Source organism: Phlebotomus papatasi, chromosome 3, assembly GCF_024763615.1.
Source record: "Phlebotomus papatasi isolate M1 chromosome 3, Ppap_2.1, whole genome shotgun sequence".
NCBI lineage: Eukaryota > Metazoa > Arthropoda > Insecta > Diptera > Psychodidae > Phlebotomus > Phlebotomus papatasi.
In genome coordinates this window covers 18,275,432-18,292,633 of record NC_077224.1, presented here as the reverse complement: position 1 = coordinate 18,292,633, position 17,202 = coordinate 18,275,432, and the positions used below count along the sequence as shown (strand labels likewise).

Sequence of the window (17,202 nt, the reverse complement as noted above, 5' to 3'; positions counted from 1 at the left end):
GTGATTTTCGTGATTTTAGTACTCAAATTAAACACACTAAGTTTGAGAACAAATCTTTAAAAAAAAACTAAGAAAAACTACAATATATTCTTTTATAACTCATGTTGTATTTAAAACAATGCATTTTATGATTTTCTAACTTTAACTTTATTAGTACGAACAGTACGAGCTTAGTCTAGCAACAATATTGAGAGGTATTTTAATAAAAAGAAACACCCCAATGTCACTTTTTGAGACAGAAAGATATTTTATAAAGCTACTATTCGACGGATTCGTTCAGTACAATGACAGCTACTTTTGGTACATGGAATTTGACTTTAACCATGCAAAAAACATAGAACAATGGCTTCAATATCAGAGCTGTATCACAAAATTAAGCTCAAACTTGGCATGTCTCAGCGAGAACTCTTTAGTACAAGGAAAAAAAAGAGTACTAAATATCTTGGATAGCTGGAATGTGCAATAAGTCCATCAAGAGCATGTCTTTGTCAAAGAATTGCACAATCATGGACCTGAGTTGGCAAAATTACTGCCTGAAGGAGTGAAATCCCTCTTCATCTCGAGAGGGATGAAAAGTTGATTACTTCGACATTAGTTGGGTGATCTGATCACAAAGTGATGATCATTCCAAGAAGTTGGCAATCGCAGCATTGGCATTTCCCGTGAAATGATAATTGCACAAAATCTACAGATGACCATCTCTCCTACAAATGATGCAGTGACATGAAATTTTACCATTAAGACGTCATTAATCTCAATTTAATTCCAAAGTTTCGCCTCATCAGAAACACAAAAATCCACACACTCACACAAAAATCTAATTATTTCGTTATATCACCATCCACCAATTTGCATCAGCATCACGGAAATCCACACATATCTCTACCCTCGAGATATTTGTTAGAGATAATTGTCTGATTAATTTAGCTGATTTAGTGGTGTTGGGGACTGTGCGTAATAAATCTTCCATCGCGATCTTCAGCTCAAACCCAAAAAAAAAAAATCCGCCTCGCGACACAGCCACTAAGAAGACATTAAATTAGAAAGAAATTAATCTCTTTTTGCCTAAAATATACACCCAATTAATTCACCTTAGCTTCTCTATATTTCACCTTTTCCTCCTGAGCTACTTGCTATCGTCTTTCACTTCTCCATCTCCCAAGAGACTCATTCCAGAATCTATGATCATCTTGGAGATTTGGACCTATACTTCTTGAACTTGAGCACTCTCTTTTCTCTTTCGTAGATTTACTTTTGTGTTATCTTGTCGGTTGAGCCACGAAAAAAAAAACCATATTTGTTTTCTCGCATCTCCCCAAAATCATCAACAATCTCAATCTGCAATAACTTACGCCAATTTATCACAAAAAAATCGTCCTACGATGATGGTATATCCTGAAGAGCCTTATTGGGCATTGCCTCCAGTATCAGGAATCTATGATGATGGAGACTATCGTGGTAAGATTATACTTTTTTTTGTTCAAATTGTAAAGGACAAAGCAGAGTCCGTTAAAAATAGTTCCCAAAAGTTTAAGCCTTTAATTCAGAGGTGTGCAAGAACCGTTGAAACCGAATAAACGTCAAAATAAGTTTGTTCATGTAGCGTTTTGGCCATTGACGAACAAGTTTCATTTGACATTTGTTCGGTTTCAAACGGTTCTTGCACACCTCTGCTTTAATTCACGTATGCCTGGTCAGACAGGCTGTACTAAAATACATTTATTTTAAGTTAAATGTTTAAATGTGTCACAGGTGCAAGAGCAAAACAAAAAGAAAACGATGACATTATACAACTTTTGATGCATTGAGAGCTTCTTTACTTCGGGTAAAATTACACATAATACATGAAAATTCAAAAACAAAATCAAAATTCTACGTAATATGGACAAGAATGACATTTGCCTTTTGACACTCTAATTTGACAGTGACATTTCAATTAGCATATGCGAAATTTAACGTCGCCAACAATCAATTGAACAAGAAAAACACAAAACAAAATTACTAGGAATTGAGACTTCATTTAATCCAATTCAATGGTAAATTTGCAATATGCTAATTTACTATGAAAAAAAGTTCTGTATCTTTCGTTTTTTAATCAAAAGATGTCCTTTCACAGTGGAAAATACTGTCAAATCAATCAATTAACTTCAGCGGTTACATTTGAAAAAAGTTTGTTGTCATTTTTCAAGTTTGATTACGATTATCAAATGAATCAAATATGCTCAAATTTGGCATGGTTTGTCTTAGTTTCAATGTGATTTTGCATTATTGAGGGAGAGTCTACTGTAATAGTCGACACTTCGGTTATTAGTCGTAAAATATTATGGTAGATGGCGTTGGCCCTAATACACCGAGAATAAAACGCATACACGTCTTCGTAAGGGCATTTTACGTATTTTGTATGAATTGGGTGGATTAGTGAATCTAAATGTAGACCAGAGGTGTGCAAGAACCGTTGTACAGAACAAATAAGTTTGTTCTGGTAGCGTTTTGACCATTAACGTACATGTTTCATTTGACGTGTATTCGGTCTCAACGATTATTGTCCGCCTCTGATGTAGACAATAACTCATCGCTTGGATCAGCAATTCTCATAACTTCCTCTTCACCTAAATCGTCAATTCTTAAAACATAGTGGAAATACACAAGCTATACAAGAATTCCTAATTTATATGATGAGTAAATTACGTCAATTGATGATGCACGCGACGAGTTTGCAGAGGTAAGGTAACGCATCCGAGTGAGCACAATTATCTAAAAAAAGGGAGCGTTTTCAGCATATTTTTGCTGAGTCAGTCAACAAATATATGCTGACCTGTCAGCAGTCCTCGAACAAAAAGTGCTAACCAAGGAAATGGCACTGTCTCGCGAGTGTCGTTTAAGGGTTAGCAAAATTCAGATATATGTTTTCAGATGAACTGAAATCGGTTAGCATTTGATGTTCGCTGGGGTGTATCATCGTTTGCGCCAAATGCTGATACAAAACAAATGCAGATACGACAACAGTCGATACAACCGACGATTTATAAATATCATGTCTGTAGTTTATTTTACGTTAGAGAGATTTATTGGTATCTCTGTCTAACATTAAAAATTCGACAGTTTAAGTATCCAAAATTATTTTACTCTAAAAAAATACACTAAAATATAGCTAAAACTTTCTAAAGAGAGTATAGGGTTTATCCAAAACTTTTCGGTGTCTTAGACTGCATTTTCTTTTCTCCGTTTTTACTGTGGAGGTTGGTCACCAAGGCTAAGACGGCGGTGACCGCTATTACTGCAACATGAAATTTTTTGGAACGCAATATCTGTCGCTATTCCAATGATAAATGAAATGGGGAAATCTTTCTACTGAAATTTATTTTAGTACATGACTATTTTGATGCTTTGCTGTGTAATCGACTTTTCTTTGTTTTGGTTTCTGTCACGACTATTCGATTGTTTTGGAACACGACAAGGACCTGGGAAAAGTCATTACAGGAACCAACACAACAACAAAAATCTATTACAGTCATGTACTAAAACAAATGTTCGAGAGAAAGATTTCTCCTTTTTATTTTCATTGGAATAGCACCATTAATTTTATTTTTTTTCTACTCAACGACCACGCTTTATTAATTTTTAAGAGTTCATTAATGACTTTAAATGGTTTAGCACATGCATGTACTAAATATCAAGATCAAGAGCATTTTAGCGTTTTTATATTAGCAGCGGATTGGATCCCGGTAAAAGTTTAATTTTTACTGGTGCACTCTGTTTAGATCTGAAACACTTGGAATATCCTGTCACGTCTTGGTTTTAGTACATGGTATACTAAATTCCACAAAGTTCTGCAATGAGTAGATTTAGAATATCCATGCATAATTGAATATAATCAAAATTATTATATAGTACGACTCCAATAGAGTCAATGCATTTGCTTCTTATATAATCTTCAATATTCTAAGATATTAATTGTTCTAATTACTATTTCACTCGTTAAAAATTGTCTCAGGTTCTTACTTATCAAAAGTAGTTTAAAAGTTTGACATTAAACCTGAAATTTTACATATATTTCACGATGTTTTAAAATTTTTAGGGGTTGACTCTATCGGAGTCGTACTGTACTCCTAAAGTACCTGATGTGTGAAGTATTAACTTTCATAATCTTATACCAAGATATGACTTAGCACTTGTACTAAATCACATTTCAGAAGCGGAAGGATCGCAGTTAAACCTTGATTTTTAGTAGTGCACTCTGTTAAGATCTGAATTCATTAGAATATGCTATAACGTTTTTGGTTTTAGTACATGGTATACCAAATTCCATAAATTGAATCTAATCAAAATTATTGCTCTACCACAGTACTAGAAGTGTTGAATACTTATTTTCACAATTTTATATCAAGATGTGTGTGAGTTAGTACTTGTACTAAATCACATTAGTACTATTTGCAAACAAAAGTGCAGGGTGGCACTTGGGTTGTTTAACTGCTCTGGCAGGAATATTTCGTATTTGAATTTCGGTTTAAAAAAATGTAACAATTTACATTTATTTATTTTGTGAAATTGGATTTCCATTGATCTACCAAACGTACCAAACAGACAAATCTCTCTAAATAAATAGTGTTAGGGGAAAGTACTCTCTTTTCGAACGTTCATACCTTCGAATAATGTGAATTTCTTCTATTTTTCTTAAGAGATTTATACATGATAATCACATAATTATCAATAATTGATGATAAATTAACTAATATTTAATAGAAATGTGTAAGTCTCTTAGGGAAACTAAAAGAAAATTCATATTATTCGAAGACATGAACGTTCGAAGGGAGAGTACTTTCCCCTACTCGCAGCTTTTCTGTAGTATCCAAGGAAGTCCTCTTTTTAAGACATCAAGATCAATGCACTTTGTAATTTTTCTATGTTACCAACACTCATTAAATCAAGTTATACTACACATGTTTGACTCTTCTTCTTGTCCAACTGTGAAATTTATTAAAATCATCTTAACTAATGATTTTTTAATATGATCCTCAGAGGCGTCTTTTGTGCAATTTTCATCATTTGCAGAAATTGAAATATAGCTCGCGTTCTTTGCTAGGGGACTTGGTGAGAAAACGTGTCCGAGAAATGCATAGAAATTGAATTGTGACTAATGATAGAAAAGTGAACGTTTCCTTGGTCTCTTGACTTTTCAGCACGGTATTCACAAAAGCGCCCATTCACTCAAAAGAATAGACGCCACAGCGCGAGACGATGGCTTTGGAAGATGGCAAAGAAAAAGAAACTTCACAGAAGTCAGTCTGGAGTTTTGTTCTTCTTCTGGCTACCAACTGACTTTATTTTGGTTGCATTTTATCAAGCCTTTATCTTATTGAGTCCCGCAATACAGGATTATTCATCTTTTGGCTCTTACCCCAGCAACATTGTTGCATTCACGGAGGAAGAATGACTTGGAGGTTGGGTATGAAAAAGCTATAGCAATTCAGCATGTGGCATATTATAAATCACATGTTCACTTTTAACTTCATTTTAATTGAACACGACACAAATTGGTGCACTTCTTGCTCCACTTAAAATTCTGCGGGGGTACGTTAGTCATGCCCTTTGGGTAAAAGGCCAGCAACTGTCCTCCTGAAGGCATGATTTTAACTTTGGGATCTCTCGCAACAATGTATCATGAACAATCTTTAAAACTCCACAATGTTGAAGTTGAAGGACTTTGATGAATTTCCCTCAATTAATATCACGGATTGAGTCAAAATATTGAGTGCATGTGCTTAAAGAAGAGTGCTTTCCAGGGAAGTCAATTTCGACGTTGTCGTTTTTTTCTGCGTTCCTCCTTTATTAAAACTCATTTCTTTCTGTCCATAACGAGTTGAAGAGTGAAGTTTAATAACAACACAAAAAAAAAGAGACAAGAACGGTGGGGAAAGAGGCCACAAAATGCCAAAATGATTCATATGGAAATGGCATGACTAAGAGAATAATTCACTATCGACGCATACAGAAAATATTGTTACAAATTTTCTCGTGTGTGATCTTTTGAAGCTCAGGATGATCGAAGAGGAAAAAAACGAGATTCACGGAGATTCTCGTGTCTTTTCCAGCGGTCACCAATTAGCTGAGAGATGGCAAGAAGGGGAGAATTTGTCGTGGGTGTTGAGAAACTTATAGATTCTCCATGGGTGTAAGTTGAGGAGGATAAGAAGTACTTTATTGCAAGGGGGATGCATTAAATCCAAGTGGTGTACGTTTAAAATTATTCATTTAGATTAAAGATATTTCGTCGGTTTCATCGACTATTATCGTATCTGCAATTCTTTTGTGTTAGCATTTCACGCAAGAGGCGACGCGACGTCTGTATCATGGCTTGCACCGAAAGCAAATACAAAATAAATGCAGATACGACAACGGTCGATGCAACCGATGATTTGTTTGAAAATACAAAAATTGTCAACAGCCCAGCGAGCAAAGTTAGCTGAAAAAATCAGCGTTTTTGGCATACATTTGCTAAGTCGATCAGCTGGCCGGTCGGCAGTTCTCGAAAAAAACGTGCTAACCAAATACAGTAGACTCTCGCTCAATCGGCTCTTATTCAATCGGGCCAAAAATTTTGTTGACAATTTTCACGCTTAATTATGAAGCTAATTTGCTCAAATTCGCTGTAGTTCTTCCTATTTTATCGTGATTCTTTTTAATTGAGCGCTTTTTGTGGAATTTACAAAGGCTTTGACGCCCAAATCTATCGACAAACCGGATGACATTTTGCCCCAAATGCCCAATTGAGAGAGAGTCTACTGTATATGGAAATGACATTGCCCCGTAAGTGTCGTTTTTAGGTTAACAGAATTCAGACATATGTTTTCAGATGAATTGAAATCGGGTAGCATTTGATGCTCGCTGGGACCGTACACAGATAAAAACCTTTTGTAAAATTGTTCGTAAATGTTCGTGAGTACTTACTGAGGATTTACGGAATACTCGTAAATCGTATAACCTACTAAAAAGTTCGTTAAAGTTTATATTTTTTGACAAGCTTTATTCGTAAATTGATAACTTTTGTCGAACAGTCTTTTTTATTCTTTTACAAACATTTGTTCATAATTGTTCGTCAAAATCCAGAAAAATGATCGTTAAATTTGGCATTAGTTCATAAAGTTTTCCAGACAGGCAAAAATGTACGAAAAAATATTAATAAAGAACAAAAATGCTGGTCAAGCTATCTACTTTACTAATATTTGCAAAAATGTACAGACTTTTACGAACTTTTTAGTGGATTATACGATTTACGAGTATTTCATAAGTCCCCAGTAGGAATTCACAAACATTTACGAACAACCTTATGAATTTTTGTTTTTTTTTTGTAGAGAAAAACTCATAGTTGGAGATTTTTTATGAGTATTAAAAACGGTTGAGAACAGTTGCCAGCGCCCTCATGTGAGAGTTTACAGTGCCTTCATGCGAAACAAAAGTTTGCCAATGCCAGTTGTCTAAGAATTCTTTCCCACCGCTTATATAATTGTTTTTTTTTTGCTCCTTGATTTTAACTTTGGTTTTTATCTCTTATAATCCTTTTATAGAAGGACAATAATCTTTTCTAAATTACCCTTGTCACGAGATTTTATCGGAAATGGAACCGCGGTCCTTAAGTCAAAAATCCAGACTTAGCTCAATAAGCCACTGAAGTACGTAGGAAAAGATCCTGAAGATCTAGGTGATGCAAGTCTTCAGAAAATGTGAAGTATAGGACTATCTAATAATATATTTATATACCACCATGAGTCCGATTGATTAAAAATCGAATGCGATATGAAACTTCCGTCATTCCAAATCATTAAAACCTTTCCCTAGGTAACAGTATCAGTAGTTTCTTAATTATTTATACTTATTAGTCATATCGCAGTGAAGATTTTTTCCTTCGGAACTAAAGTATTGAGGCCTCTCTGGATGAAATTTGACATAGTAAAGAAAGTGTTTCAGCAATTCGGACACATTCTGGCTTCAAAAGCTTTCAACTTTTTCCAACTTTAATGAAACTGACCTAGTGGCAGCATATTCTAATAGGTAGTATTAAATCACATATTGCCTCAAAAAATTAAGTCAGATTCATTAAAGGAATATGGGAAAAATATAAAGTGTTTGAAGTTGAGTATGTGCGATGCCTAAAATACTTCCTCTACTCCTTCGTCGTTTAATATTGCAAAACAAAATTTTGCAAAATTTTTCGGTTAAATAAAAAACGTGAATGAAAGAACTTGAACATTTCCTTTAAGTATTTCACAAAAATATTTTTGACTTATATTTCCCAACTGTAAAGTTTTATTAACATTAAATTTTATTGAGACCTGACATTTGCTTTCTAAAAATTTCCACAATATGATAAGAATGTTTAAAGTTTACGCTTTCGACTAAAAACGATTTCAAATCATCACTGTTTTTTTTTTTTTTTTTTTTCAACAAAATACTAAAATTAAATATTACCATTTCTTGCTTGCCACATTTGAATTTTTGTTAAAAATGTAGCCATATAGTAAATTTCAAGTAATTCTTTCCGAATACTAAACTTAGTTGTCAAAATCAAAATTTTTTGGAAAAAATTAACTTAAGATAGGATTATTAAGGACAAGACTTACTAAATTCTGGAAAAGCAATAAAATTGGTTGCTATTTAGGATTTTGAGACCTTCAGAGACTGGACTAAACCTAACTTCTCGAAGGCTGAGTTGCCAATTAGCCAGGTGATCCAATTTCTATGACTATTTATTTATTTAAATTATTAATATTTATTCAAATGTTGTACTTCTTACTACCTAAGTGTCATGTAAATTTAGGAGTGAGTATCGAATAAATTGAATTGAATAAAAGGTATTTTTCTAGATTACGAAGTTAGTGTTTTGTCTATTTAGTTGCTTTTGATGATTTTTTAAAGTTAAAGCATAAATGTTCATTTTTTTCATTTGTAACCATTTATCCGTATCTGGTCGCCTAAATAGACTCCGGTCTGATCTCCGAAAATATTTAACATTTAAAATTTGACAGTAAAGACTTATCCTAAACTGTCATACGTTGAGGGCTTCGGATTATCGATTAGAGGTTTTTTGCATAAATTTCCTTTACCCAATCCATTACTGCCAAAATCTACAGGCAAAACATTCTAGAGGATCAGCCTGAGTCTATTTGGCCCCTTAGGGCACCCACCCAGGTGTGCAACCTACGTCTGTTAATCTTTCCCCAAGAAGGAACATAGCTGCCTTATAACATAAACCAAAACTTTGACAAGTTTTTTAGTGGAGCTTTAAAGGACCTACAACAAAAATTCGGTATTGAAATTCCTGTAGAAACTTTTAAAACTCTTCAGAGTGTGCCACTTTACTTTTAGTACTCAATTTTGGTTATTTAACGGTGTAACACACCAGGAGTTTTACAATTTAAATTTAAATTCAATTGAGCCAATTGAGCATCATAAGATTTCTAGAATTTACTTGAAAATTCTCACAGCCAGGACACATTTTGTAGGAAATTTGCTCAATTTTAAACATTGCCGCGAGATTTTTAATTGTGAATGACTCCGGAAAATGTGTGATCGTACTTAAAATGTCTTATATAAATCACTTATCTGTTATATAGAAAAATCCCCAAAGCCAGAAGAAAGATTTGTAGGGAAAGGGCTGATGAAACGACTCTCATACATCTTGTTGAAAATCTGTGTGAAATCATATAAACAGGGGATTTCTTGGTACAATAATGGCTATGGAGGAAATTAGCAAATTAGTCCCGATACTGATGCTTCACTCGTGTACAAGTTTATCACTAAATTACTGTACTCATCTTATTTTTTGGCCACAAATAATAATTAATTACGAGTAAATAAATTTAATAAGAATAATTTGGTTCAAAAGGATACTTGTTTAATTGCAATAAAATTGAAATTAATGACCAATTTTAGCATTTTAATTTGCTGAATTCATATTTAATTGAGCAACCACATTTATGCTATTTTAGCATATTTAAACATGTTTTGGTGGGCCAAGTATTAGTTTATATCAATAAATAAACGAAAATCTATCAATTGAAATGATTTTTTAATGTAAAATAATGTACAGGAACAATTCATTTGAAAATTAATTTGAATTTACAAATTGAAAAAATCCTTGTGTGATAGCACGGTAACGCATTATTTAGTGAATCCTACAAAATTAATGTATATTGAGTAGGTCGACTACCATAAAATCCTGCATAGCTTTTTTAAGAAAAAAAATTCTTTTGTGTGGTGTACCCATTTCTTCCTAACTACTCATCACCTTGTGGATCTTGTTGGCCAAATTGGGCTTGCTCGTGCTTTCAACAAACTCCTGCGGGAGAAAGAGGGAATGCCAAGTTTAATTTATTGTTAACGCAAAGATCATTGCAGAGTCCATGCCATCATAATTTACTAATAAACTTAACTTTTATGTCAGAAAAGTGTCATGCCTACACAGAGTTTGCGGTACCGCATTGTCGTCAGATCTTTGTCGTGCAAAAAAGACAGGGATTCCGCAGCTGGTCGCGCGATCAACCAACAAGATCAGTGGGCGATTTTTTTTTTGTAGACACCGCCTGACCTCAAACTCTATATTTTCAGTGATTCTCTCTCTCACAGATTTTTGTCCATGGCAGTGACACTTCCGGATTTGGGTGTCTCTGTGTGAAGGTTAGAAGGGAAATTGTGCCTTAGCCCATTGACTCACATGATGTAGCATCGTCCAATAGACTAAAACTAAAGATTGTATCTTCGAAATGGGCAACGGTGCTCAAGAATACTTCTTATGTGAAAGAGAACTTTGCTATTTTGGCCAAATCATCTTTCTCTCCTAAACATGTTTCTTCAGCATCTTTTTTTTCCCATCGCCGTGCACCTCCACTTTTCCAAATCCAGTTTATTGGGAAGACTTTTTTGTTTGATACCTTCCGTGCAGATTGGTGTTTCTTTTGTACCAACGTCTTCAAGTCAATCAAATTGGGGAATCTCCTTGAAAAGACCTGCAACACTGTTGCAAAAAGCTGAATCACAGCCATTATTTATGCATTATGTTAATGAAAGAGATGTAGCTTTGAGAGAGAGAAAACCGACAATTGCTATAGATTGTTCGCCTTTAGGATATATTCCTGAAATAGTGAGAGTTTGTAGCGATGGGGAAAAAGTGATGTTTATCAGATTGAAACTTCTTGTGGTGTTCTTTACAGAAAAATTCAACTTTCAATTTGATTGGGATTTCAGATCAAGTTGAAATGTGAGAAAAACCTGCAAAATTCATCTATACCACAAATTTCACAATATCACAAACCACAAACACAGTCGTTAACAACTTTTGAGACTTTATATTTATCAAACGAAATTGGAAAATACTTTTAGATTTCATGAAATTTCATGAAATCAAAATTCACATCTTTTTCTTTCTCAAACACTTTGCATATATGTCTACCCTACTCTAACGCACTCTTCTTCTTCTTCTTTTGAACATCACAGTGAATTCAATTTAGATCTGAATGCGCAAGAGTGGGATAGATATATGCAAAGCATTTGAGAGGAAAATTTTCCTTACCTAATGGCTCTGGCACACCTTTTATATCAAGAAAATTGCATGAAATCAATATTGACATCCATTATTTTCTCATGTGCTCTGCATATGTCTGTCTCATTTTTTTCGCACTCCAAATTCGATTGAGCTAAATTGAATTTAATGTGATGTTCAAAGGAAGAAGAAGAGTATGAAAAAGTGAGCTAGATGCAAAGCCCGTGAGAAAGAAAGGGATTCGAATTTCGACTTCATGAAATTTCCCTAATCTAAAAAGTGTGCCGAAGCTATAATGGAAGGAAATAGAACTTAAATTCTATTTGATTCCAGAACTTTCAAATTTTCGTATATCATGTTTTTCCGAATCTTGTTGATTTGATCTTTATTCTTTTTATATTATCTTCCCTTTGCAAAATTCTTAGTAATTATTCCTTAAGGAAATAATAAAACTCCAACTTATTTTCATTTATTTATTTAAAATTTCACGATTTACGATTTATTTCCTGCCAAAACATACCCACCCCGCATGAATAGTACCTCGGTCCGATCTTTTCTCAAGTTGTGTCCATTGAAAAGGAATTTCAATACAATTTTCACTGCCAATAGTTGCAACTTGAAACAAAAGTAATTTAAAGTAGTAAAAATCTACTGAAAAAAAAATAATAAAAAGGAGCGTGGAGATGCTGTAAAAGAAAATAGACCGAAAACGGAAATGCAAATGAAATACAACAGATGTACATTATTGCTATCTGGAACACAAGTGATCTTACTCTTAGCAGACTGTTCTAATTAGTTACTTCCTTATCACCTTCTCTCCCATCGTATTCGGTTTTAGAGATTAGTAAACGTAGATTTCTTTGCAAGGATCAAATTGATGCAACTTTGAAGATACAGAAGGCCAAAAAAATCGGATCGATACTAATGATTATTCCTGAAAATTATATAATTTTCATTAAAGTTCTTTGATAAATAGCGCTATCCCAATGAAAAATGGAACAGGGAATGTTTCTCTTGAACATTTTTTTTAGCACTTCACTGTTCTCAAGTGTTTCTGCATTATCGACTTTCCTTCTTGTTGGTTCCTGTCTCGACTGTTTTGTTCCATTCAATTCATATTTTATCTTCAAAAATAAAATAAAATCGAGAGTGTTGAATGCACCTGTCTCAATAGTTATTGCAAAATTCAAGTTGCCTTTTTGCCAGATGAGAATTTCAGAGACACTTGATCCAATTTAATATTCCAATGGAATTCCAATTTAAATGCAGCACATGAGAATGAAATCGAGGCCCAAATGTCCCCCAAAAGACCTCACAATGTCATATTTCACGGGGATCGTGTGCAGAAAGGTGAGTGGCTGTGAATCGATCCAATACACTCCTGCGTGTCAGGGGAAGCGAATAGGAGTCCAAAGAATAATTTCAGAAGTCATAGCTGGAGGCTTATTGTGTCTGTTCAGATGAGTTTTTGTTTGGTGGCTCGTGATGAATGACTCTGACTCTCCTCAATAGCTTATTTTGCTATTTTTAGAGCGTGGGACTCACAAATCTCCTTCTTTGCATCTCTCTTGCTTCCATCATCCTTCGTCGTAAACTCTTCCCATCATATTTGGCTCGGTTCTATTGCTCAATGTCTATTGAGCTTCTCAGAGTTGGAGCATTTAACTTTGTTGAGGTTGAATTTATCTCAAGCCATCTCTTAAATTAAGAGATCAACTATTACTGTCTACGTTTATATGACCAGATTAAGTTAAAAATTTTGAAGTCTAAGCTAATTCGATCCACTTATTACAGATTTAGATTAGTGATTAATCGTGCATTGGAATTTAATAATAATGCAATTTAATGAAGGCCTTAATATTTGTGGTTAAATTCCAGATCTTTAACCAATTTGAAGCAATAAAATTTACTAAAAATGTTTCATAGTTATATGGGGATCTCAGCGGCACAATAGGCAAGACCGAACAAACAAAAATCCTCGGTACGACTGGTTATTTGTCTTAAAAGGACAGATACGAAAATCTAATAAGAAAACCTAATAGCATGTAGCCTTTAATAGCTCAGTTGATTGAGCATGAGCACTCGTCTAATTAATGAGAGGTCTCTACTTTGATCATGAGTGGAGGCAGAAATTTTTCCCATCTCAACTTCGGAGAAGACTGACCAAGAAACAAAATAGCTGCCTTACAGAACCAAGTCTTAAACAAGTCTTTTAGTGCACTTTTAAAAAACTTAAAGTGAGAATTTTCTGTGGAAATTCCTATAGACGCTCTTAAGATCCTTAAGAGTGCGCCACTTTACTTATAGTAATCTCAGTGATGGAATCAAGAGCGTTGTAAGTAAATAAAAAGATTTTTGGTTCTATAGTGCCTTACTTAAGGATTTCTACAAGACTATATTAAGAAAAAAATTGGTTCTTGGGTGGATGATTTGAATGTCACTTGCTCTGTTTCACGATTCTCTGTACATAAATACAATTAATATTGGCCAAAAAGTTTACAAAACTCTCACACTAATAGGGCTACTGTACCAAATATCGACAGGCTTGCAATTTCGGCCACTTCATTTATTTCTCAAAATTCTTTTTTTTTTTCTTTCTCTAGAGGTTGTACAATGCTAAAAATAAAATAAAAAGTGTTTCCTCTATTAACAAAATTATGTGGAAAAAACCTTAAAAAGAATTCCGCAAGGTCAAGGACCTACGAAAATCAGGGTGTCCGAAATATTACCCAAAGCAATGTCTATATTTTTATTAATTTTAAAACGTATTAGGAATATTTGAAGACAAAACAAGTATGATAAACCATCTACAAGATTTGAAACCGGAAAAAATAAGGGGAAATTGCCCCATGGTTCGTACGATCCCAAGCTTCGTATGACTAAATTTTTTCTATGTTTCTAAATAAATGTAACTCCAGAATCTATTTTAAAAATTAGCGTTATTACCGTTACTTTACCGATTCACCGCCAATTGTGACCGATACAGTCGGGTTCAGAATTAAAAGATCTTTCAAAAAATGTATAAATTTAACCAAATCCGTTGAAAATTAGGCCCTCCAGGTTGTTTTACCTTTGACCTTGAATAATTCAAGATGGGGAATTAACCGGTGAAAAGTGTCTAAGCACGCAATGTTCAGCTCGACTAACTACAAAACATATCCTAAAATCATTGAAATCGCTGGGGCCAATTTTTTGAAATGTCAAAAAACATGTTTTTAGAGGGGTTAGAAGGGGTGGGGGGGTACTTTAGGTAAGTTAGTTCGCTAGAGCATGCTGACTTGTGAGGGGGTCACCGAAGACTGGAAGTCAATATCTCTTACCGTATAGCAGCCAGGAAGGTGATAATTTGAAAAAAAGTGGATTGTGAAAACTGCTGGAATTTCGAGCAGATAAAACTAGGTACTTTCTCGTAGTTCTTAAAATATGGGTGCGATGATGCACATTTATTGAGAAACATTGCAAAAATTTAGTCTTTACGAAGTTTGAAATCGTACGAAGCATGGCACTATCCCCTAACAAAAAATTTCAGTTTGTATTAAAAATATCAAATTTTCTAAATTAAGACTTTGGTGCTTACATGCAACTATCCCGAAATTTGGTACAGTTCTCCTAATTGAACATTTTTGTTTTATAAACACACGAACTAGGGTAAAAGTTGGTGTTCCGAAGAGCACAGTATTCCGGACAAACCAATTTTTTATCTAAAATTATAGTTTCATAATTTTTCTATCATTTTAAGTAATACAAACTGTTTTAAAAATTGTTTCTAAGTCTAATACTTCTTTATAATGATTTTTTTCTTTTTTTGGCGTGAATAGTGGTAAATTTAACTATTTTAAAATTTTCGTGGGTCTAAATTCCGTAGACACAGGTGACTTTGCTATCCTGTCGTTTGTAAGCTTTCCCTTAATACTAAACCTACCGACCGTTTTTGGTCGTTTATCGGTCAAATGCCAAACCGCGGTAGGGTAGGATACTCAACAAATTTGTCTTGGAAAAAAGCGGAAAATTAAAATTTAAACACTGAAAAATATATTGCATGCATATTCTAAGAAATTCATAAAGTTTTATAGTGACATTGTACCGTTTTGATTTGTGTTAATTTTAAACGGTCAATTTGACCGGGTCTTAGTAGGTTTAGTATTAATTCTATAGTACTTAAAGATTTTCCTCACCAATCATTATTTACAATGTACGATCGGTAAAAAAAAATCCTTAAATGCTATAATTAAAGAAAAGCTTACGAACAGGATGTTGACAAAGCCACCTGCATATACCACATTGTCAGATGTATAAAGAAACTTTTGACCTCTAAAAACGATCAACGTTTGGAAAACAACTATGTTCTTTAGATATGATTTTTTTTTGAAATGCATAAATAGCATCTATAAATTACCAGTAACTCATTTGCAGAAAGGAAAATTAAAATAAAAAAAGTTATTTTTTCTACAATTTTTCCACCTGATTTATCGAATATAACTTTGTCAGAAAACTTTTGGCCGATATAATATCAATCCATAACCCATTAATACATTTGAAGCTTAAATATTTACCCCAGAAAAGTTAAATTTTAAAGTGAAATGCAATGAAGTTAAGCTATCAAAAGTCACGATTAAAATCAGATCAACTTTAATATTTATTTTAAAGGTTAAAAAATCTTTTTTGAAGGTTCTTAGTTTAGGCTTATTCAAGTTCCACCCAGACGACAAGCTGTAAGAACTTTCAAAAAACATTTCGACTTTACCTTTCTTAAAAAATTAAAAGCAATTTCATTTAAGATTAAGGACATTAACAACCTTTATTACGGAATACAAACCATCCCAATACTTTCCTAATTGAATTAAATCAATCTAATCCACCCAAATATAAACGTATCCCCTGATTAAGGCCTCGAGACAGTCTGCAAAGTCTATCACCATCTTCCCAAAACACTCTGCTACAGTTAATCGTTTATGGTAATTTTTTCATCAATAATTCCGGATTGCGTGTTTTACTCTTCTTTAGTCTCTTTAGTATCCCATGGGTATAGAAGTTGGGCGAGGGCGAAAAGATCAAAGACAAACACTGGATCTCGCGCAGTCTCATGATCAAAGAAAAAAAACAAGAACTAAATCCAGATACAGTTTAAGCTTCACGACACGACATCGAAAATTGCGAGAGCGAGAAAGCGCCTGAAATTGTGTCTAATGGCAAAATTGTCTCTTGCAGTGAATGTTGTGGAAGCTCTTCAGGAATTCTGGCAGATGAAACAGTCTCGCGGGGCTGAATTGAAGAACGGTGCCCTGGTCATCTACGAATCCGTCCCATCGAACAGTCAACCCTACATCTGCTACGTCACCCTCCCAGGTGGAAGTTGCTTTGGGAGTTTTCAGGTAAAAAGCGCGCTCAGCGCATTAAATTTCACTGAGACTTTTAAAAATAAAAAAAAAAATTCTGTGTCATATTTTGTCTGCAGAATTGCCCAACGAAGGCCGAGGCGCGACGGAGTTCCGCCAAGATTGCCCTTATGAATTCCGTTTTCAATGAGCATCCCTCGCGGCGAATAAGTGACGACTTCATCGAGAAGGCAGTCAACGAGGCGAGGGCATCCTTTAAAGGTGGTGACGGTGAGGGAACTGATGGACCCGATACCGGAATTGGAGCATTTCGGTGAGATATTATACATT

The 17,202-nt window shown here is 34.2% G+C and overlaps 1 protein-coding gene across 2 annotated transcripts in view; it reads left to right on the top strand.

Annotated features, from left to right (window-relative positions):
• Nucleotides 1-17,202, top strand: part of LOC129807919 (protein limb expression 1 homolog) — a 76,611-nt gene that overhangs the window by 54,500 nt on the left and 4,909 nt on the right. The window contains exons 1-3 of one of the 2 annotated variants that reach the window (XM_055857524.1): nucleotides 1,295-1,458; nucleotides 16,745-16,908; nucleotides 16,992-17,185. In XM_055857524.1, the coding sequence (XP_055713499.1) occupies nucleotides 1,383-1,458; nucleotides 16,745-16,908; nucleotides 16,992-17,185 (434 nt within the window). In that variant the 5' untranslated portion in view covers nucleotides 1,295-1,382. Of the gene's footprint in view, nucleotides 1-1,294; nucleotides 1,459-16,744; nucleotides 16,909-16,991; nucleotides 17,186-17,202 lie in introns of those variants that run through there. The other variant, XM_055857523.1, reaches the window with a different exon arrangement.